A 25,370-nucleotide genomic window follows, 5' to 3' on the forward strand; every position below is an offset into this window, starting at 1 on the left:
CAAAAATGCAACCCTAAAACATTTGCCTTGTTTTGGTTGATTTTTATTTTTTGGTGTCAGATTAAAAGCTGAGAGCTTTTTCTTTCAACTACTGAAAAAAAATCATTCATTTTTCATCCTGTACACAAAACATTACCATGTAAGGGATTTTCACTGTACATGTACCTTTTTGTGCATGTCCTAATCCTTGCAAAGAACATGGCACATAATATGACAAGAGTACAAATGAATTTGATGGAAATACCTTTTACTTTCCACCTGAACAGGTATCTCACCCTTTATAGTCCTATTTTAAACCCTTTCAGCATCATAAATATGTAAAAAAATTATATTTATTGCACAAATGAAGGATAATTGCGCAGAAGGCTAATTGTTAATTGTTTCACTGTTTAAAGTACTTGTGTACAGTATGAAAAATGACATTTTTATGGTGTTTTCGGTATTTGAAAGAAGCTCTCAGCTGTAATCTGATACCAAAAACATACAAATCCACTGATCCCCCCTTTTTTTTTAAGGCGAATGTTTTTAGGGTTGCATTTTTTTGGGTCACCCTGTAGTACATGTACAGCAGCCGATTTCACGAAACTGTGCATAGCTTGCGCCATGCGTAAGACTTACGCAACAAATTTGTTGCTCAGTTATTTAGCAACGAACGATTTCACGAAACTGTGCATAGCTTGTGCCATGCATAAGATTTACACAACAGATTTGTTGCGCAGCCACGCAATAAACTTACGAACAATTTTACGAAACTTGGCATAGCTGCGCAATGTTTTGAACAATTTAAACATCTTGGACGAGGATAAAAACAGCATTTACGACGGCTGTTTGGATGTGAATTTGTTCTTTCGCGAAACAGTCGTTGGATCACCTCAGCCCACCATTTTGAAAATTATTTCGTCCCACTTTCTTTGGAATTGTTCAGCAACTCTAAAAATTATGTTACAAGTAAAATAGAAATTCATCAACTTCAAACATAAGGTTGTGAGTGTCTTGTATCAACCTTGTTAAGTTGTGCAATAACGGGCTGGTAAAATATTTCATTTTCAGTCACTGTGCAGCAACTTATGCCACCTAAAATGATTGCGCAAGTTATGCCATAATATATGGTGCAAGTCGCAGACTTACGCACTATCCGACTTTCGTGGTGTGTCATAAGTGAAATGTTGTCCAACTTATGCATTAAATTGTGGAGCAAGCAGAGTTGCGCCATTGCGTTAGGCTTCGTGAAATCGGCTGCTGTAGTTGTAAACTTCCGATTGCATGTAGTTATATCCATAAAAACATATTTTTTTTGCCAGCTGCTGGGTGATTTGAATTACCAAGTACAAATGTAATATGTATTTTGGGGTCTGTATATTGTTGATGTACCCTAATGTGGCGCGGCGCCCAACGTGGTGCACTTACATTTTTCACCTCTAGTGCCTTGTTAGAGCAAAATTGTTACCTCAAATTTCACAAAAAGTGAAATTTCATTAAGCTCTAAACATTTCCATTCATAAATCTTGTGTTTACGTACCCGCTACAAAGTTCTAGGGAAATTCTCTTTTGGCGTGATTTTCCAATTTTTTTTTCAAAGTGCACAATGAACCCTTTTAAAATTCGCCCAAAAATAAGAAAATAATTTGCTGACAAAGTTGCGTATGTGAGTGGAGATAATAATGATTTATCAGATTTTATCAACTTTAAAGAAATTCTTAGATGTTAATGTGGGATTTTCTGTTCAAGTGCGCCACGTTAGGGAACACACGGCCGAAATTGTGCCCAATTTCCGGACGCCACCGTTTTTGAATTTCAGACTTAATTTCATGACACTAAAATTGTTCACAAAGGTTCAACAGCAAGCATTATTAAGGTTACAGTACCAGTATTTAACTGAATGAATTTGAAGTTTTTCTACGGAGAGGTTTGACAACACTGCATGAGGAAAGTCGGGGGGAAAAAGTCAGGTGCGCCTGTTAGGGAACACCACTACAGAAGTAACAATCTCCGCTGTGAAACCATAACAAAGGGCATGCAGCGAGGATAATGATCTCTACGCCTCATTTTCATACTGCTACCTGTCTCCCAGCTTTGGAACTCTAGTAAGAGACCGGCTTGGGTGACATTTGTCTGGATTTTTCATATCAGGATTTTTCACGATTTCAGGACTAACAAAGAATGTCTTTTGAAATCTGAAATACCTGAGGTTTATTTGTAAAGGTGTTTTTACCTAGATACAAGTTTATATACAGGGTGCCCCCCATTTCTACTGATATCTTGGATGTATACTTCAGGTCATGTATCACGAGTTCCACTGTTTTAAAAACTGACCAAACAGTATGTAAAAACATTCTTGGGTCAGATTTGGTCAAAAATTGTGGGTGGGCCGTCACCGCGTTAAAGGGAATTATTGAAATGTTCTGGAAATTAGGACCGAGTTACGGGGACTTTTGGCTGTCCCCATGACGTCTTCGGTCCCCATAATACTATTGTTTTCTACCAGGACCATCAGAGAATGGATAACTAAGTGAAGAAATTTGTGAAACGGAATCCGGGTCAAAATAATTTGACGAAATTAAACTCGCATTTCAAATCATTAATTAAATATAAGGATGACAAAGTAACAAGATGGACGCTGTTGATGGTTCCCCTAAGACCAACTGCCACGAGCATGGCAACGTGGCTCGTATATAAAGGCATTATTATGTATATAGAGGTTAATCCACCACAAGATTAAATGGGCTCACTGAGCTATCAGTGCTTAGAAATGCTTCACAACATAAAGAAAAAGCCCTTGATAAATGATACTTTAACAGTAACTGGTGTCGTTTCCTATCAGATAACTGTGTTTCCCTGTGTTGTATTCAGGCAAACAAATAACTGTCTGGCAAAAGCCCACTGAGGTTCTGAATTTCTAAAAAACAAACAAAAAAACTTGCAGACAACTTGGGTATGGATAGGGGTGTCGTGCCCAGTAGAGCAGCCACTTTAACAAATTGGCGCCTGCCAATTAATTACAAGCAATACAAGAAGTTTACAAAATTACTATTTTTTATATATATATATATATATGCAATAAATTCAGAATATGAGTTAAACAAACTTTGGCATATCTCTCTTCTGGACAGACTGTTTCGTACCATAAGGCACTCATCAGCAGATGAGTGCCTTATGGTACGAAACAGTCTGTCCAGAAGAGAGATATGCCAAAGTTTGTTTAACTCATATTCTGAATTTATTGCATGTTTATAGCTCTACAGAGATGTATTGAGCACTGTGAATTGTGATAGAAGACGATTTCATTGGATATATATATATATATATACACATATGTTCAGTGGTTTGTCCAAAGCCCCCCCCCCCCCCAAAGCCAGATCCTGGGTGCGCCACTGCTTGGTTATAAACTGCATAGAACATTTATTTCTTCGTTGTTTTGTTACCAGTAATAGACCTCATGACGTCATGCTTTGTTTACATGTGCGCTTTTCTATGAGAGCCAGGAGGGATGCTTCCCACTTGGCTCTCATAGGAAAGTGCACATGTAAACAAAACCTGTCGTCATTAGGTCTCAGGACTCAGAGTTGTAATGACTCAAGTCAATGACTCGACTCGAGTACTCGAGTTCGACTCGAGTCACAATTTTTGGTGACTCGACTCGACTCGAGTCCCTAAGGGTAAATGACTCGACTCGAGTCACTGCGAGCAAATGACTCGACTCAACTCGAGTCCTTCATCAAAAGACTCGACTCGACTCGAACCGAGGCTAATAAGACTCGAGTCCCAAAAATACAAGCACAACTTTGCGAAAAGTATTTGCAATGACTTACAGTGCAAAATTTATGCTCACTTCGCTTTGCGAATTAGTCATGTATGAATATACAACATGTCACAGACTCCCACCTCATGGTTCTAGAACGCACAAAATACTATCCAGGAACCAGATTTTTCGCTTCATCAAATTAGGTTTGCCCTTCACCGACGTATAAACACTGTTTACTCAGTGTGTTACCTCCCCAGTAAAAGTTGAAAAAAAACAACACTCGGGTGGGACTCGAACCCACGAACTCCTGCTTTCTAGTGCAGATGTCTTACCAATCGACCGAGCAAACGGGATCGGTTGGCTGGTTGGAATCTGATGTACATAGCAGCGGGTACCGCATAAACTATTATAAGATGGAATTTTGCGTCGGGGTGATATAAATCAAATTAGTTTGCCCTTCGACGTATAAACGCAAGAAGGGCAAACCTAATTTGATTTATATCACCCGACGCAAAATTCCATCTTATAATAGATTTTTCGCTGTTTCATCATTGGCTTTAGGCGATTTCTTATAAAGCTAATGGATTCGAAGGCTGGCTAAACTTATGGCCTCCTTTTATAAATTTTGGTATATAGTGTTCAAATATTCGTGACTCGACTCGACTCGACCTTTCAACCTAATGACTCGACTCGAGTCACTTCTTTAAAATGACTCGACTCGACTCGAGTCACAAAAATCAGTGACTCGTTACAACTTTGTCAGGACTATTTGAACAGGGTTTTCCTTTAAGTAATCAAGACTTGCGGTATTTAAATTTTGTACTGGTTCCCATGAAATATATTTACACATGCACTGGGACAATTTTGCCACTTTTATCAATACTGAATCTGATTTTTTCTATACCGGTGTCATATGAAAATCCGACTCCTATGAAAATCGGACCCCTTTTCCCTATTATTGGTTAATCCCTCGCATGTGACAGGTCACTCCCCCACAATGATCCTAAAAATAGCACTTACGCATGGGCAATACTACCAATGAGTCCACATTTCATGGAGTTGGATATTCACACAACACAGGCCTTTGAGAATACGCTCTACCTCAAACTCTACATTTTCTGAAGAATTTTGGGCTACTCCAGGAACAATTGAATTGGTTTCTTATTTTCCCATTTAGCTTTCAATGGTATGAACGAATCATCAGGAAAATCTTCCTGTACCAAGACGTCTAATGGAATCTGTTGTTCAGGATCAGTGGGGAAACTGTCGTTGTTTGGGCGAATGTATCAGTCTGTCGGTCTTACACAAACTTCATACAGTTTACATACATGTATATTGGTGACAAAACCAATTTATTATTCTGCATGTTCGTAACTCAAAAATTCACTGGGCACGTTTGTTGTACAAGGAGATATGGTCCCAACCAAAATTTCATCAATTTCTTTGACAATTCTTTTTGGGACACGGGGATATAAATCCATACAAGATCACCAACCTGATAGTTTACTTGTCCAGAACTTTCATCATACCCGTCTTTCATTTTTGCCTAGTTTTCTTAAGTATGATGTTTTGAAATATCTCAAAACACCAGTAACTTTAATAGAAACTAGATTGTGTATATGTTCTCTCAGAGACTTGTCCTTATAATTCAAATTGGGCAAAAGTGTCACATCCAATGGAAATTGGGCTGCTCTACCAAAAAGCAAGAAGAATGGACTGAACCCGACTGAATTGTCTGCAGGGGCTTGCAGGGGATCCAGAACACAAGTTTTGTTGGGGGGGGGGGGACAATTTGGTCCCCCAAAAGGTGGGTCCACAAATTGACCAATTTTAACTTTAACTAATTTTTGTTAGGAAAACAAGGTGGTGGATGCCTTTTTTGAGAAGTCACTAAAAAATCAAACAATTTGGGTTCGTTTTTTGGGGGAAGCATGGGGGGGGGGGAAGTTCCTGTTTTCTGCAATCCGAATTGTGCAGCTAAAACATAATCAAGTCAATTAGTCAATACAATGTCAACAAAACATACCGAAATATACAGTTGAATGACCACTTGCTAGCCAGTTATCTTTTTTTCCCATAGACTTGCCACTGTCTGTACAAAATAATAGTCAACATGCATAAATGTTTCTTTTGCTTCCTTTCATTCAAGGGCAATTTATTATTTTTCAAGTAGTCAAATAGATCCCAGCAATATTGTCAACCAATAATGCATCTTTTAGGGACGGAGGCACATTTGGTTTGACTAGATCACTGTTATTTACATGTCTATTTTTTCGATATCTTAAGTTTCTGCCAATACTGACAACAGGCTACTCTGTCGAGCATCTGGGATCCTGAAAAAAAACATCTAAATCTGAAGGGTGCCAAACTAGATCTGCTTTTATCTCGGGAAAGTTACATGATGATGTAACATGACAGTCATCACAATCAGTACAAAGACTCATTGAGCATCTGCCATAAAGTTTTGACGTACAGAACCATGAATTTAGGACTGATTAAGAGCCCATCTTACAAGGCGACCAGTTTCTTGTTTTTGCTCAAAAGCCATTTTAAGGCACAATGATCAGTCACACCACTATAAATTTCACAGAGTGTTGTACATAGGGAGCATACTTCTTAAAAACTTCCAACTACTGCCAGTGCTTCCATCTCAGTGGTGCTATATTTCCTTTCGACCTTGCTCAGTGTTCTACCTCCATAACAGATGACCGTTTCTTCACGATCTTACTGTGCCTTCGTGGTTGCGAAGGCAAAGCGTGGCACGTTGTTAAAGGGAATATACATCATTTGCTTTTGCTGTAATTTTCAGAAATGGATGGAATTGGGGGGTTGGAAATATAAAGCAAATATAGTTAAACTGACTTTTTGGAGGTTTTGGGTTCGAAAATGCTATAAAAACCAAGAAAAACGATCATTTTCCTGTAGTCTGGTTCCCTGACTCCATATAAGAAGAAACAGAGCAGTTTACATACATTGGGGAATTGTAAGGTCAGGGAACCAGTCTAGCTGGCTCGTACCCATTCATAGGTTTGTAATCGATTGCAAACAAGTGCAATGGTCAATTGGGGCCAGTATTTGAAAAAAAAGCCAGTTGTTTCCAACGCTGATCGGCCGATCAGCGTTGGAAATTGATACAAAAATACCACTTTTCTTGAAAATGACAGTATACCAGGTGCCATAATTTTACAGGATGCTTTAGACTGTCATTTACCAACATCCTGTGAAGGTATTTCGCAAAAACTTGGTAGTTTTATTTTTCGATGTTTGCAAATGTTGTATATTCCCTTTAAGTAAAGTTAATCCGCTTTACGTACTTAAACACTATAACAGAGCAATGAAATTCATGCACCCCAAAAAACATGGCCTTTTGAACGTTGTGTTTTCTTAGAAATATATTCTCAGTATGATTGAAAGGTTAAATTATAATGGAAGAAGAAATTCTAAACTTCATGTCAGTGAAAAAGTGGATGCCGAAACGTTAATACTGGTTACTGGTAAAGCTGACCTTAAAGGTTGGAAGAAATTGTTAAAAAAGCGTCCCAAAATCAGTTGTGCATTCTTCATGCCATAGCTCGGGCACAGGCCCTTCCACCCACCGGATCCCTCGCATTCATGCATGGAGTCAATTGGAACACACAGCATTAGAACAGATTGGTCTTGAGCATAACGTTGGTAAATTCTTCCAGGTTCACAAAGTTGTCTCCATTCCGGTCAGCTTCCTCAATCATGTCTCGTAGTTCCTGCTCTGTGAACTTGACACCTGCCTCCTTGCATGCCTTCTTCAAGTTGTCCAAGGAGATTTGGCCTGTTCCATCTGAAGATAAAAAAAACCCCAAATATTCCATAAAAGGAACCACAAATGGAAACTGACTGGTCATGCTGGTTATGATCCTTGCAGACATAACAAATGGACACATAGCTTCCAAGCAACCAGTGCCCCTTGACCAAAGACAATGGCTAATTGGGAGACTACACTGGGCTTCATAGCGAAGTCTGTAGTTGTGCCATGATGATGTTCTGAGGGATGCTGGCTTCAAATCCTAATCCAATTTTGTTTTTCTGATAGAAACAGAATCCAAAAGCGGGGGAAATATGTTGAATGAGTTGAACTTGGCAGAGAACAAATCTTTTACTTCAGCTTCAATGAACAGGGCTTCATAAATTGCTTGTTGGATCTTGCATATTCCCTGTTCCGCCATTTGAACACTGATTTTAAATTGGGTGATCGGGCTGATCCACGAAACCCTCTAGTTCTGTCTTGGTTCTTTCTTCGTTCTTTGTTGTGGATGTTTTTTTTCTCTAGATGCTAATTCTCTGCAAAAACACATGAACTTGAAAATGTGTAAGACTATCAACCGTGATCCAAACATGTGCATACAAGTGTGACATCATGATATCATCATGAGGTATCAAATTACAGGCAATTTTATTTTACTGAGCTAACTGTTTCAATTATTGCTCATGAAAATCATGTTCATACATGTACTTTGTAATAGACCCTCAATGAACACCTCAGAATCAAAATTAACACGTTTTCTTCCAAACGTTCAGAAGATGAAGACAAAACCTGCAAAAACTTGAAACATTGTCCAGAGATTTGAAATGTCATCATGATATCAGAAAACATATTACAAACGATCTGAGGTCAAAACTTGACAAACTACCTTGAACTATATCTTTTTACCAAATGGAGTACTTATGTTCATTTTATGCGGTGTGGTAGATATAGTCTTGAGCAATATTTTGTTATTCTTGGCAAACAAAAACATCCGACGTCGATACATTTGGTGTTACCGGAAGTGCAATGATAAATGGATATAACATAAAAATGAAAGCAGTTATAATCAAACAGATTATTCAAAGGTTTAATGAGAATGCCCCAAATATTACGTGGTAGGCCCTAATTGTTGCACACATACATGTATTTATATCAGCTACATGTTATGACGTCCTTAAACTTCCTGAGGCGTAACCTCAAAGTTCGCAACTCACACATCAAGCAATTAGGATACAAATCTCATGTTAGGCCTCTTATGGAATACAGCTCAGTAGTCTGGGATCCATTCACAAACAATCTTGGAATGGTGCAGAGGCGTGCAGCAAGATTTGTTTTGAATCGTTATCACCGACCGTCAAGTGTTGGAGCAATGCTGACATTTCTTCAGTGGCAAACCCTTGGAGATAGGCATACAATAGCAAGACTCACGATGTTCTACAAAATTCACCGTGGTTTGGCTGCCGTCAACATTCCAAACCACCCCTTCACGATAATGTTTGAACCCAACGCTGTAGCGCTGGCTCTTTAGAACAATACGTGCTACACGCAAAGCTGAACGCGCACACCAGCATGCATTTGCACACAAATACCGCGTCATGGAACAAGAATGATCCTAACTGTTGAACAGTATTTCCCATTCCCCATGGGTGGATAGTACTTTTTGAGTTCCACCAATCAAATGACAAGGATCTGTATGTCTGTTATATAATACCAGATCTTTCTTTCCCCACACTAAGTCAATGAAACAAGCTTCCCGAATCTATTGTAGAGGCTTGCAACCCTTCAAAGTTTACGTAGATTTCATTCACTTCATTCATTCATTTCTTTTATTTGTCTCAAATCGTGGCCCAAAGGGCCAAATTCCAAAAGACAATTATATTAAAAACAATTAATTCTAAAAGCGATTAAAACTTGCATAACTAATGGGCACCAATGTCAAAATAGTAGGCTATGCACTCCATCCACAAGTTGCGCACCCAACAATGTGCCTTAGTCTTCAATAATATAGAAGTTGGCACAGAACTTGGAAGAACCGGAAGAATGTAAATCAATGCATGCACACAAACAATTTGGTGTAGGTCTTATTGTCAAGGAAAGTATTTTTCTTCTACTGCATTTAGTCAAATGACAAAATGCATAAACTGAGTTGGCATTTCATTATTTCTGTCATTTGTACAGTGACTTATTCATAACTGAACTAAAACAATAATGGTGTCGTGCCCAATCACCCTGTGCTGTGTTTCCACCAAAAACGAATGTCAAACCTCTGGTTAGATATTCTTCAGTGGTCATTTGATATGACAACTTCAGATCGACTAATTTTTAATAACTCTTTTGCAACAAATACACATGTACTTATGATTTTGCAAACTTGATGCTCGATATGTTAATTATGTTTTGAAATTAAATCATTTTTGCCTGAATTCTTAAAAGAACGTTGCCCCAGTGAAATATTACCATGCAATTATTTTTAAAACTTATGTGTACCCCTATCTTAGTAATTTCCTGAATTAAAAATAAAGGCCAGTTGGTTAAATTTATAAACTGGCAGATCACTGACCATAATCAAACATGCGGAAACCCTGCTGAATCTCTGCATAGATGTCCCTTGCTGTTCCCTGCCTATCAATGATGAACTCCAGAAACTCATTGAAATCAATGGTCCTAAAATGAGTAAGAACATTTATTATAGCTTTTGGATTAAAATTGAATATTGTAAGTTGCTGGATTCGAAGCAACGACAATGCAGTACATGTGTGTGAGGGAAAAGTAAAAAATAATTATGACCCTGGAAATTAGAGATTCATTCATTCATTCATTCATTCATTAATACATGCATTTGTTTTCAATATTGCTGAGAATTATACAAAACGAACAATGAGTCTATGAATTAACAACATTAATGAGAAAGTGAATAAGGAGAGAAAAAGAAGATACTATATAATGGGTATGAAGTAAAGGAGGAACGGAGCAAACAATATTGAATCAAGAAGTAATGTAAATAATCCACAAATCTATTACTCGTTTACAAATAATAAATGATTAAATCAGCAATATGATGGCAAGGACAAACGGGCAAAACAAACATGCATGAACAAACAAGAACAAAAGATATGAACAATTATCTGAACTATCTGCAGAGTTTATAATGAAGTTAAGTGTGCCTGCCTGAACTAGGAGCGAGAAAAAGAATTAAAAAAAACAACTCAGCAGACGGGAGGATTAAATAAGCACGGTAGCGAGAGAAAAGCTATGCTATGTAATGGGAGATCAATTCAGCTTTGAAGGAGTTCTTAAAGCGGCCCACAGACGACTGTGTTTTCACCGTTCAGCTGATGTTATTCCAGAGACGTGGCCCGTGAAATCGAATTGTGTTCATGGAGTATGATGTGCGAGTGAAAGGAACATCAAGATTGTTATATGATCTTGTGCTATGGCCATGGATGTTGTGAACAGCTAGAAACAAGGATGAAAATACATGGGGTAGAAGTTTGTGGGGGTTAGTGGGGTAGAAGTTTGCGAGAGTTAGTGTATTAAGTTGGGCAAAAAGAGGTGCATTATGTTCCGAGGAGAAGAAAGGGTGCAGATTCTAATGGCTCGTTTTTGGATGGTAATAAGATAATACAGTTGACTATTACTAGAGTGCGCCCAGACAATGTTGGAGTAGTTGAGATGGAAGAATGACAGTATTGTAGATAGTAAGGGCTGTTCAAAACTGACGATTATGCACACTAACGGACAATATAAGGTGCTTTTCAGGGCGATACATGCACGAAATAAAAAAACGAGGCACCCGGCACGGCTGCTGGCACAAAAAAGGGCACGACTTCTTTTTATAAAACGGCAAATGTTCAGAAAACATTTTTTTTGGGGGGGGGGGGGTTAAGTGCTGGTGAAAATAAGGGCATTTGACTGGAAAAGGGCAAATCTGTACAAAATATTTGACTATTACTAGAGTGCGCCCAGACAATGTTGGAGTAGTTGAGATGGAAGAATGACAGTATTGTAGATAGTAAGGGCTGTTCAAAACCGACGATTATGCACAGATTATGGACAGATCCCCCCCCCCCCCCCAGACTTGACTCAAGGTTAATGCAAACAGGAAAAGGAAAAATAGGGCAAGTATTGGATTTACCTTAGAGCATGAATTTTATTTTACCTGAATTATGAGAAAGTTTTTTTTGAGTTGAACCAAGAACAAACATTGATGAGTCCACCATTTAAAGTGTTAAACAAATAGTGGAGATTAGAGATAGAGAAAGTGACAGTAGTGTTGTCAGCAAATAGTAGAAAATACAAGGTTAAAGAAGAATAATGAATATCACTGAGTACAAAAGAAAGAGTAGAGGCCCGAGAATAGATGATATATTTCCAATAACAGTCAATATCGTTGATGATAGTGAACTGATTTGATGTAAGTACATCTTGAACCAATCAAGGGCACAGCCCCTGACACCATCGAAATCAAGTTTAGAAATGAGAATGTTGTGGTCAATAGTGTCAAAGGCTTTGGAAAGATCCACGAAGATACCAGCAGCGTACAGTTTTTTATAGAGAGAAGAAGAGATACAATCAGTGAGATGAATGAGAGCCATATCCGTGGAATGACCAGGATGAAAACCAAATTGATAAGGAAAAAAGGCGTTGTTTTTGGAAAGAAATTTAGAAAGTCGGTTGTAGACGATTCTCTCAAGAATTTGGAGACACAAGGAAGAACTAAAATAGGATGATAGTTCTGGACCCTAGCAACTTTAAGGTTTAATGGAACGGAGCCAGTAGACAGGGAAGGATTGAAAATATAAGCTTAAGGATGGGCGATATAAGAGATAATAGATTTAACAACAGATGAACAAATTCCATCAAATCCTAGACTGGTGTTTCCGCACAGGTTATTACTAATCTCCATTATCTCAACAGAATCTGTTGGCAGAAGAAAAACAAAGAACTAGAAGTGGTGTTAGATTGGTGCAGGTAATCCATGAAGTGCGTGTTAGTCGAGGGGATCTTATGGGCAAGTGATGGGCCGATATTATAAAAATGTAAGAATTAAAGGAGTCCGCGATATCTGCAGGATTAGAGAAAATTTCTTTCCCATCAGAGCAGTTACCAAGAACCTTGTTTACTTTTTGCCAAGTAAAAAAATATAAATATAATAGAGATAAATATAAATTCCAATGACTTTTGATACCCAGATCTGTCCAGATCCATGTCAGCAACCATCGCCTGGGCTTGTTGCTTTGTAAGCTTGAAGCCAAGGGCCCTCATTGTTCTTCGAACAGCATCTGCTCGTATCATCCTATATGGACAAAGAGAGAAACATATTAAAAAAGTATCATACAAATATCTACAAAAAAACCCAAACAACATCTGGAATGTCCTCCAGCCCACTGTGCCGATTTTATTCCACACAAAAGTGAACCAACCCAAATTTTGCACCTTGTGTTCAAGACAATGGTGCTCAACGATGTGAGACCCAGGACGGCCGGTCAACCAAGGTATCACCGAAAAGCATGTAGCTTTTGCTTTAAGATGATAACATGCTCTTGGCTGGTACTTTAAGTTTAATGTAGGTTAACCTTTTTTTGAAACGCCCTGTTCACGTAATTTTTGTGTCAGAAAACTTCTCTTGAGTGGTGCTCTCAAACATGCAAACATTGTAAATCCACAAATTTCACTACATCTTAAGTGGAAAAACCTTATAGCACAGGGTGTGCTTGCAAAAACAACTTCAAATGTTACATAATGCAGGCTTATGTCCAGTCCATAGATATACAGTAGCAGCGGTATATGGGGCTTGCCCTGCACTCCTCACAACAGGTCGACAGTAAGAAATCAGCAAAGTTGTTCCATTCACCCTTCTGAATCTGCAAAAGCATCAAACACTGTCTTGAGATCTCGAATTTCATGCGGAGTAAGCTGCTGGAAGGCCTTGGTTGAGATCTTGCAGCCCATAAATTCCTTGGTGTTTAAATCAACCTTTTCTCCAGTCAGTACTGATTTCAACTGAAAAAAAAACAACAGCAAGCCTTAACCAACTATATTATGGTCGAAGGAAATATTATCCTCTTAATATTGCAGTCGCTTTCCTAATTCCAGATCGTTTGAAATAAAAAACTACCTCTTTTGAATTGGTCTCCAATACTTTTTTTTCTAACAAAGTGCGTTTTGAAAAGGAACATGTTGGCCAGACTTCCTACTCGCACTTTGACATGTTTGGACGGTTTGTAGAAAATCACGGGAGCCACGAATCAACGATAAATTTTCTCCTCGGTGCATCACTCCGACCATGTGATTTCGAATATTTTGTTCGTACTCGACAGTTGTATAAACACTTGCATCAAATGTTTGTTGAATCGAAATAAGTTGTAGAGTCTCTAATATTAAAATATTTGCCAACAAGTGACAGTATGTTTTTGCCTCGTTCTGGAACGCGTGTGCATGTAGGACCAAACTTCAAGTGCATTAATCAATTTCATGTGAATTAGGCCTGTGATTGGTCAAAGGTTTTCAGTCTGTGCGTGTTCGTGCATTCACGCTGTAGACCAAAGTTTCAAAATCATTCACGCTTACTCTCTTTTTTTTTAAATTGCTGGAATTCTCTTGAATGAACAGTTTTTTGAAAAATTATATAGGCCTAATACTTTATCAAAATATGTGCTTGATTCGGTGGGGTTCTGAATGAAAAATCAATTTCTCACATATTTTTTTTTTGCGTGAAGCAGTTTTCGATTGATTCAGAACTGATTAAGCCAATCCGGAACTCGGAAAAGTGGCATCAGTACTTTTGACGTCGCAAAGTCAAAATAAGAAGAGCTTAAATGTGGAAAATTATTTTATACTAGTATCGCCATCACTCAAGGCGGGGGGAAGGGAGGTGGAACGGTGGGGCGCCCCCAGCGGGGAACGTGTCTCATTTCCTTCATTGACAGCAGCGCGCACACATCGCGGGCAAGCAAACCCATTGTATTGTATACAACGCTGTCCCCACACCTCTCACACACGAAGCCTGCACACAGAGCTAGATAGCCACCGTAGCTAGCTACAGCACGCCGGGCCCTACAACACTGTCTGTACACCACTCACATACGGAGCCTGCACACAGAGCTAGATAGCTACCGTAGCTAGCTACAGCACGCCGGGCCCTACAACACTGTCTGTACACCACTCACATACGGAGCCTGTACACAGAGCTAGATAGCCACCGTAGCTAGCTACAGCGCGCCGGGCCCTACAACACTGTCTGTACACCACTCACATACGGAGCCTGTACACAGAGCTAGATAGCCACCGTAGCTAGCTACAGCACGCCGGGCCCTACAACACTGTCTGTACACCACTCACATACGGAGCCTGCACACAGAGCTAGATAGCCACCGTAGCTAGCTACAGCTCGCCGGGCCCTACAACACTGTCTGTATACCACTCACATACGGAGCCTGTACACAGAGCTAGATAGCCACCGTAGCTAGCTACAGCGCGCCGGTCCCTACAACACTGTCTGTACACCACTCACATACGGAGCCTGCACACAGAGCTAGATAGCCACCGTAGCTAGCTACAGCGCGCCGGTCCCTACAACACTGTCTGTACACCACTCACATACGTAGCCTGTACACAGAGCTAGATAGCCACCGTAGCTAGCTACAGCGCGCCGGGCCCTACAACACTGTCTGTACACCACTCACATACGGAGCCTGTACACAGAGCTAGATACATGTAGCTATTGTAGCTACAGCGCACCGTGCCCTGCATGCTTTTCGAAACACCGCGATATCGTATTACAATGCTCAATGGTTGACAACGCACATGGGTTTTTTTGAAACCTTGGCTTCGTCTTTGGCTACGGCTTTGCCTCTGAATTTTGAACCACTGACCAATTTGTTTCCACCGTGGTGTTATAATTATTTAATTGTATCTGTATGTGTTTTGTGTGTTTTTATGACTGGGAAGCAAATTGTCATGTTTTCATGATGAATAAATAAAATGAAATGAAATGAAATGAGATGCAAACCAAACGGAATTTTCCAACCCTTGGTTTTGTATCAACCGACTAACAATTCTTGAAGCATTAACGTGCAGTGTCAGGCACCACCATCTAACTGGAGTCCCCGGAGTTGCCTGCCGGAGGCCTTAACTTTTTTAAAGCGGAACGAATCCCGAGTTTTGAAAGACCCATAGACAGTCACCACGCAAACACGCCGAGCCAGTCGAATTCCTAGTTACGAACAACGTTATCGCTTATTCGTTGAGCCAGAAACCAGACCGTGATACAGCTACAAAAATGTTGGAACCATTTTGATTTTCGCCATGTTCATAAATTTGGCCAAAAAACGGTCATGTTGAACTGAGTGATTTCCTTCAAACGACTCTGGAGTAAAGATGAAACCTTTGATGATTCTTTCAAGGAATAAAAACGAAATGTTAAAAAAGTGTTTCCACAAAAATGATTGTTTTTGTGAGGGGATTATAGGGGCATCATTGAAGGTGTTACTATACACAGTAAGCGCATTGACCACGTGTCGGCGTACAGGATTCACTGCACGATAGAACAAAGCAAATACAGATTCTTTTCTATAATTGGTCTTTCAATACTAGACTAATATACACATTCGGTATAGAACAAGTGCTTGAATTATGCCTGCAGAAACCATACAAATAATGACTATAAAGGGATATTTCTATTAATTATCACCATTTTGCACACCCCTGTTTTACGAATGGAAAAGGCACACAGACCATCGTTCGCGCTCTTCTCAGGGCCCCCCTTTGCCCCCCTCCCCCCCCCCCCCCCCCCGCGACTCTCAAGGTAAACTTTTTAACCAATGTCACTTGAATTTGTGGATTAGTTGAGCAAAAAGCAGACTGAATAATGATTGCGATCCGGAACTTGGAAAACGACTGTATTTTAAGAATAATGCTTCTACACAATACACAACCTTCCTGAACAACATATGTACATGAAGTCATAACATTTTTGCCCTTTCCGGAAAAGCCTTTGTTTTTGTTTTGATTTTTACTTTTTTGTTTACTGCTTTTTGTTCTTATTCTTTCTCAACTCAAATCCCATTCAGACTTTGTACATGTTTCATTCTTGATGCCACTTCTTTGTGTTTGGAATCATCTATTAAATAGTTCACTTAGATACCATGTTGAATATTGGCAAGCTTCATTTTGTGGAAAGAGGCCAGGGTTTTGATCATGAGGGAAATTATGGGGTAAAACAGCGATGAAAAAAACCTGCATTACCCGACCAAAAACATACTTTCTTTCAAAACCATGAATTAATCTGATGAGAAATCATTAGGGAATTACGGTACCTTCTGCTGGTATGACACTGCGGGCCTAGCCTCTGTTGCTTCGGATGATGTGGAATCACTGATGTTCCCATTCCCATCCGTTTTACTTCTTTTCTTCTTGACTTTCGTGGAAGACATTGTCAGGCAGTTTTAATAGTTCAACGTCAGAATAGAATACTTTTACAAGTGCAACGACAGCAGCACCACCCGCGGCGTCACTGGACCAATGGAATGTATGTAGGCCTTTTGTTAATCGTGTACTGTAACGATTAAAAAAAACATGGAAAAAAATGGTCACACACTATTTTGTCATAGCTATTATCCGTGGGAAAGAATATTGCAAAAATGTTGCAACCCAATGCCACTTTTTTCTTCATAATAATTTTACTATCTCAATTCACCCCTAGAACTATGGGTATTACACGTAATACCCATAGGTAGGCATATCAACGCGAACATGCTGTATACTCTACGAATAATATACAATCAACCTGGAAGTGAGTTTTGGAGCGACCGCTGTATATATGTATCCCAAGACTATGCCCAGTTAGTTCTTGACATACTCGCATTCATTTCGCTAACAAGTATAAGGGTTGAATCGATCCCGATGGTGCAAAAAAATGATGAAAAACAGTCCCATTTCCGTACCGAAGCTACAGTTTGAGTTTTAAGTTTTAACGTGCACGCAAAGCGTTGTTGGCGTGACGTCAGAGTCTTTTGGTCTGGGAACCGACCACAGACACCGTCTTTATAGTGCGCGAGGCACCTCCTGATTGGCTTGTCAGACGTCACCCTCGATATGCGCTATAGATGGTGTATGTGGTCGGTTCCCAGACCAAAAGACTCTGACTATTCTGACGTCACGCCAACAACGCTTCGCATGCACGTTAAAGCGTTAAAACTGAAAACTGTAGCTTCGGTACGGAAATGGGACTGTTTTTTTCATCACTTTCTTGCACCATCGGAATCGATTCAACCCTTATACTTGTTAGCGAAATGAATGCGAGTATGTCAAGAAGTACTGGGCATAGTCTTGGGATACAAATATACAGCGGTCGCTCAAAAACTCACTTCCGGATTGATTGTATATTATTCATACAGCATGTTTGCGTTGATATGCCTACCTATGGAGTATGGGTATTACATGTACTACCGTAGGGGTAATCTCAATGAAGGTAATTCATTGCAAAAATGATGATATTTATTTTAAGACATGAATCTGGGACTGAGAAATATTTCCAATTTTGTTAGGAAATAGGGCCTACTTCAGTCCCACTAACTGGGGCACTAGAACTCCTTTTTTAACTTTGGGAAGTTGGTCTGTCATACTAGCGTCCCACTACAGAAGCATTCTCAATGTTTCAATTGCCTTGCCATGAAACAGTCCTTGGTGCATCCCCCGATCTACACGCGGAGTTTGTTTTCTGACTCGGGTCACGGTTGTGTCCCCTGCGTCAGTGCATTGACAATGCGCTGCAAAAAAACAGCCACAACATTCTTGAATGATCGCTGTATGATGTCTGTGGTTGAATATCACGGATTTGCAACCCCCAAAATAATTGTGAGTATCACTGAAGCCCCATTACTTCGTCTTTGACATGTCATGCATGTGGAGAAGCCAGTCATGCCAGTAGGTGCTTTCAAAGTATTTTTGTCAAGTATTTTACGTGATTTTTGGCAACTTTTATGGTGAACTTTGGAAATTGCAACATTAAGAATACCTCAAAATGGGACGCTAGTACGACGGACCAACATCCCAAACGTCAAAAAAGGAGTTCTAGCACCCAAAATAGTGGGACTAGGACTAGGCTTACTTAAAAAAAATTCGTCACTCTCCGTAGACTTTGTATACAACCGCCGAAGTAGCGTCAGGGTTGCAACATTCTTTCCCAAATGCAGTCATGGACGTTGAAAAGTGCATGTTTATTTTTTTGATGTTTCGTTGAAGCTTTTCATAAGATGGAATATTTGTGCGTCGGGGTGATGTAAATCAAATTAGGTTTTGCCCTTCAGCCAACTGATCCCGTTAGCTTGGTGGTCGAGTGGTAAGACATCTGCACTAGAAAGCAGGAGGTCGTGGGTTCGAGTCACACCCGAGTGATTTTTTTCCAATTTTCACTCGGGAGGTAACACACTGAGTATACAGTGTTTATACATTGGTGAAGGGCAAAACCTAATTTGATCATTGAAGCTTGAAAAAAAACCCGACATGTTACAAAATCGTCCTGGCTGATATCTCCATCAAAACTGTTCCTGTTTCAAAACCACCGAGGAGGATCTTGAAGTGGAAAAGTGTGGAGGAAGCGGATTTTCAAGTGGCTGCAGCAGAAATGAGGGAAGATTTCTTTCAAGCCAACCCAGATAAAAAAAACAACTGAATCAAATTGGACCTTCTTCAGGGATGGGCTAAACAACATTGTTAAAAAATAAGTGCCGCAGAAGTTTGTGAAAGAGAAAATTAGGCCACGATGGTTGTCAACTCATCTTTTGCGTCTCACTAGGACAAAAACAGAGATTTTATGTCCGTGCAAAGAAATCTGGCAAACAATCCGATTGGGAAAAGTTCAAATCCATCCGCAGATATGTGGACAGTGAACTCCGTAAAGCTCATCGTGCCCATGTGGAAGCTATGACATCTACTGATGACCCCAAGAAATTTGGGCAATATATCAAATCACAGCATAGTAATAATTCTGGCGTTCAGGTCCTCAAGGTTAACGATGTTGACATAACTGGGGACGAGGAGAAAGCCGAGGCTCTAGCTAATCAATTCAGTAGCATCTTTACCAGAGAGGAGGTGTCGCAGCTACCATGCTTGCCTGACAGAAGTTACCCTGACATGCCTGTCATAAAAGTGTCAGTGGGAGGTGTTCTGAAACTGATTAAATCTCCAAAGCAGCTGGGCCAGACCAAATATCAAATAGAGCCCTCAAACTGGCTGCGGATGAAATTCCCCCATTTTGCGCACATCTTCCAACAATCTTTGGGACCGCACTTGTTCCTCCTTTTTATCAACGACATTCAATCAGCTGTGAGGGGCGTTACCAGGCTATTTGCTGACAACTGCCTCATATACCATCAGATCAACTCCGATGAAGATTAGAAATTGCTGCAGGCCGACCTCGACAACCTCATTGGATGGGCTACTACGTAAGGTATGTGATTTTCTCGTAAACACAACCTTGGTGAACCTGCCTATGAGATGGGTGGAGTGGGTCTTGAAGCAACTAAGGAATTCACATACCTGGGCATAAAAATCCAAAATGATGGGAAAATCAGACACAGCATGCTGTTACCAAGGCAACGAGAGTCCTCAACTTCTTCAAAACGAAATTTCTACATGAGCTCTAAAAATGTAAAGGAAAGGTTATATTTCACACTTGTCCGGCCACTTTTAGTCTTAGAATATGGTGTAGCAGCATGGAACCCTTATAAAATCAGTCATCAGTCTAGGATAGAGAACATTCAGCGCAGAGCTGCACGCTTTGTTCGTGGAGATGACACCAGACAAAGTAGTGTCTCCAACATGTTATCGTCTCTTGGAAGTTGGATGGGAGAAGTTAACTGACAGAAGGAAACCCACCAGATGACTCAACTCTACAAGATCATCACTCACACCATTGACATTGATGCTTCAGACTATCTTCAACCAAAAATGCAGAGATCCAGGAGGGGGAACAACAACCAATTCAACATAGTACAAACATCCTCAACTGCATTCAAGAACTCATTTTTTTCCCCCAAGGACAATTAAATTATGGAATGACCTGCCCCAACATAGCTTGAGTAACTCCAGCTCTAATGCCTATCTAATGCGATAGGCATTAGAGCTGGATTACTCCCAAGCTAGAGTTACTCAAGCTAGCCCCAACACATCCCTGACTCTTTGACGCACAAGACCTCTTAGGGACAGTATAGGTTTTCCCGGCTATTTTGACACTTGTATCACACGAATTCCCTATATCGATACTTTAATTTTGTCCGCGAACATCCCCATGCTCAATTCTCAATTTGAATTTCAAAAAGCCACCACTAGATTTCATTTAACGTTCAGTATAATTCAAATTGTTAGCATTCCGATTCGCCCAAAATCTTTGAAAATCGTCTCGTGAAGCAATCGGCATTGAATTGAAAAAGCAAATTCGTTTTTTGTCATTCGTTTTAATGTTTTTGTCGTTACATTTCGTCTCTGCTGACTTAAAACGTTACGATTAAAAATGTGCCCAAACTTTGGACTTGTTTGCGCATTAATTAAATTTTAATTGTTAAGGTTTTGAGTTTTCTTTGACAATTAACATTGAACTTAGAAATTGAACTTTCACAATATGCTCTTTGCTTTATACTAGCATATGGAAATTAAGCATTAAGATCAAACACCTTCGTAATGTTGCTCTTTGATATATGTTTATGAATAAAACAACAGAAATAAGGTATGATGTCTATCAAAGAACATTAAGAAGGTCTTTGAACTGAATGCTTAGTGTCCATGCCATAAGTGCATATTATGAAATGTCAATTCTTGACTCTAATGTTAATTGTGAAACACAGAAATAAAAATTCATACCTTACAGCTAACTACTTTTATTTATACATATAAGGAAATATATGTTGAATTATCATTGTTTTAATACGCATAATTCTTCAAATAAGTCTAAAGATCGGGCGCATTTTCTAATCGTATACGATTTACGTCACCAGGGATGAAATGTAATGACAACATGAAAACGAATGAGAAAAAACGAATTTGCTTTGTCAATTTAACGCCGATTGCTTCATGAGACGAATTTCAAAGACTTTGGACGAATTGGAATGCTAACAGTTTGAATTATACTGAACCTTAAATGAAATCTAGTGGTGGCTTTTTGAAATTCAAATTGAGAATTGAGCTTGGATTAAAGTATCGATATAGGGAATTCGTGTGATACAAGTGTAAAAATAACCGGGAAAACCTATATTACAACTACTCCTAGAACTATGAGGCTCCACGTAGTGGAGGCTCCACGTAGTGGAGCCTCATAGGCAGATTACCCCGCTAAACTGTTTGCTATACAAAACACCAACTAAGTACAAAAACATCCATCCCAACCAAGCTTTTCCCCACAGAACCGCTGCACAGTTTGCCCCTAAACTCCGTACAATACCTCATGACATACTACTCCGTGGTGCACCAAACAAACATCGGTGGATTCTGTCGGTTTTTCGGCAAAAATGATGAAAAATATGCCCTTTCCGCACTGAGCCAACCTGACACTTGAAACGTGCACGCGCGCAGAATGATCGCAGTCATTTTCGGTTCGATCGCTCGGAGCACGCCGTGGGGGTACGTACTTGCACTTGTACGCATGCGCATATTATCGTTCCGCTCCTACCGTACCCCCCGCGGCGCGCTCTGAGCGATCGAACCAAAAATGACTATGATCGTTATGCGCGCGTGCACGTTTCAAGTGTCAGGTTGGCTCAGTGCGGAAAGGGCATATTTTTCATCATTTTTGCCGAAAAACCGACAGAATCCTCCGATGTTTGTTTGGTGCACATAAGGCCCCCCCAAAAAATAGTTCTGCTTCCGGTTACCCGACCGACCCTATTTTTAGGCTGCGACCCTAAACATTTTATCGGCAATTCCAACAACAAAAAAATTCACAAAATATTTTGTATCACAAAATACCTCTCAACAACCCTTTTGCATCCAAAAATGCTTGTATTTATTTGTTTTCTTACTTACATTCGCTTTTTTCAAAAGAAACCTCCGTTATTACAAATTCGCTTCGCGATATAACTTCTTCGCAATCCGATGTCACGCACGGTGACTATAATCACGTGGCGACGACTGGTTCCCACCGCGCCGCGCAGGGGCCAATTTAGAAGACATAATGAAAATGCGGTAACCAGTCCATAGCTAGCTATGTGACCGATAGCGCGCTATCAGTACAGTGCAGGCCACTGTCAACTGGTCGGATTCGACATCGTAAAAATGCCAAGAAAACACCGATGGAGAAAGAACATTTTTGCAAGTTAATTTACAGAATTGATCTAGCTTGTCTGTGTATGTATTTTCTGTGTTCAAAAGTTCATTTTGAGATCGCACTACTCGTATTTGGAGTGATACATGCCGCGTGTTTCCCGAAATTGTTGCCCGTAAAAACAGGTCTGTCGGCCCATGGTGGGCCGCTCGCCACACACGCACGCATCACACACCTCGGAGTTTTGGCCAGCTCCCCGCGTCTTGACTAGCGTTGTGCATATGGTGCGAACGGCCTGAGTTTTCCATTATTTTTTGAAATTATCGAACGTAAATATATTGACAATAATTAAAGGTAGGTTTTACTCACTTTTTGTTGCCATTTCGTGTAAAGCTTTCATAGTGCAATAGAAATAGTTCAGGCTAAAACGTCGCATATAATTGAATACCCCATTCAATCTGCATAAACAAAATTGGCAAAAAAAAAAACAATTTCCAACCGACCGACCCTATTTTTGAAAGGCATGTAATCGGAAGCAGAACTATTTTTTTTTTGGCCTAACGTGAGTATGTCATGAGGTATTGTACGGAGTTTAGGGGCAAACTGTGCTGCGGTTCTGTGGGAAAAAGCTTGGTTGGGATGGACTTTTTTGTACTTAGTTGGTGTTTTGTATAGCAAACAGTTTAGCGGGGTAATCTGCCTATGAGTATGACATGAGGCTCCACTACGTGGAGCCTCATGTCACTTCTAACCACATCGTGACCTAGCTCTACTGAGTGGAGCGCTGAATTACGGGTACCCCTCCATACTAGCGCTCCATCGATTCGCCATACTTTGGTAGCACCATCACAGTAGCATAGTCAAAAACCCACGCGAGGACAAAAAGACCCCAAAAAAACGGTAAAAAGATTACAAATGAGAGAGACAGTTATCCTGGATTGATCTATACATTCTGGACATTCCATGAGACCCCTTATATTGTTCCCAAACAGAAAACATTTTGGAAAAAAACAGGAAAATAGTCTGAAAACTTACAGTTCAATGTGTTTGCATGGAGGTTCAGTTCTTGAATTAGCTTGTCGCTGAGGGCGTCTGATGTGACGTCACCGTCGTTGCTCGATCGCGAAGAAAAACAAGTCGCGCTTTATCTGCGACTGTTTTGTGTAATAATACGTGCTCCTTGGGTGTGTTCAAAGCCCATACTGTCGTACGGCGCGGCGCGGATCGGAGCACGTATTATTACACGAAACAGTCGCTGATAAAGCACGACTTGTTTTTCTTCGCGATCGATCGAGCAACGACGGTGACGTCACGTCAGACGCCCTCAGCGACAAGCTAATTCAAGAACTGAACCTCCATGCAAACACATTGAACTGTAAGTTTTCAGACTATTTTCCTGTTTTTTTCCAAAATGTTCGCTGTTTGGGAACAATATAAGGGGTCTCATGGGATGTCAAGAATGTATAGATCAATCCAGGATAACTGTCTCTCTCATCTGTAATCTCTTTACCGGTTTTTTGGGGTCTTTTTGTCCTCGCGTGGGTTTTTGACTATGCTACTGTGATGGTGCTACCAAAGTATGGTGAATCGGTGGAGCGCTAGTATGGAGGGGTACCCGTAATTCAGCGCTCCACTCAGTAGAGCTAATCGTGACCGAGACCTAGATGCCAACACCTCCCCGTGACCTCCCAGTCAAGATCCCTAGACATGCTAGAGTAGAGGATGTTTCAGGAGGAAACCAACCAAGTACAATTTAAAAATGTACCAAGTAATTACGTACGAAAATACATGGGGCTCTAGGCCCCCCTAACTAAAAATGAAACGTCTCTCACATCTCAGAATCTCAGAAAGTTGACTGGATATCGCCGCTAGGCATCATCATCCAGTTTGACTTCACGCCCATCAAAAGTGCTGTAGTCTTCAATTGTGAAGTTAGCGCTCAACTGGAAGAAGAAGATGAAGAAGACATCATGCATTGTCGATGTCATAAACCAGGATTTTTCCTTTAGCATGTATAGTGTAAACAAAACCACGGTGATATGTGTTTGTTTAGCTTTTCTTTGCTCCACGAAATGATTTGGAAGATCGGCACTATATTGTAGAGGGCGGGCTTTTCTAAAATAAGGCGCACGCAACCTCGTCTCCAGGGTGTCGAGCACTGATCTCTATATAAAGACTTGATAGCGGATATGCATACAACATTCACACAGTAGACTTTGCATATTGACCAATTCGCCCCGGTCTCACAAAGATGGCCGCGTATAACACGAACGTTCTACGCGTAAATACGCGCGCGTTGTATCAACAGTTGACGCGCATTTTGGTCACGTACACATATTATGATGTTCTAAAAGGGACACATTTCCGTAGTGATTATTATTTCAAAACGCCGAAAAAGTTATATTTGCGGCATTTTAGTAACCACGACGTTAGAAAAATTGTAGTTAACCTTGGTCAGTGATGGTGGTCAAAATATAAGTCAAGTGAACCGCGACGTTACAAAAGAAATCATGCTGTCTATAAAAACGACAACTTGTCCTTTGTAGATCACCAGCCGGTCTCACCAATATGGCGTCAAATTCGTACATTGTGCG

At 40.2% G+C, this 25,370-nt stretch overlaps 1 protein-coding gene across 3 annotated transcripts; it reads right to left on the reverse strand.

Moving 5' to 3' along the window:
• Positions 1–7,176: 7,176 nt before the first annotated feature.
• Positions 7,177–24,833, reverse strand: LOC119732555 (caltractin-like). Of its 3 annotated transcripts, none has more exons than XM_038206123.1 (6): positions 24,588–24,833; positions 16,838–17,076; positions 13,375–13,523; positions 12,709–12,816; positions 10,081–10,184; positions 7,177–7,556 (listed from the first exon to the last, which is right to left on the reverse strand). In XM_038206123.1, the coding sequence occupies exons 2-6, from the start codon at positions 16,952–16,954 to the stop codon at positions 7,384–7,386; spliced, it is 651 nt and encodes a 216-aa protein (XP_038062051.1). In that variant the 5' UTR covers positions 16,955–17,076; positions 24,588–24,833; the 3' UTR covers positions 7,177–7,383. The 3 variants fall into 3 exon arrangements, with proteins under 3 accessions (XP_038062051.1, XP_038062049.1, XP_038062050.1); XM_038206121.1 differs by having other exon boundaries at positions 24,609–24,832; XM_038206122.1 differs by lacking the exon at positions 24,588–24,833 and adding an exon at positions 23,812–23,872.
• Positions 24,834–25,370: the final 537 nt, after the last annotated feature.

This window comes from Patiria miniata, unplaced genomic scaffold (assembly GCF_015706575.1).
Source record: "Patiria miniata isolate m_02_andy unplaced genomic scaffold, ASM1570657v1 HiC_scaffold_24, whole genome shotgun sequence".
Classification (NCBI taxonomy): Eukaryota; Metazoa; Echinodermata; class Asteroidea; order Valvatida; family Asterinidae; genus Patiria; species Patiria miniata.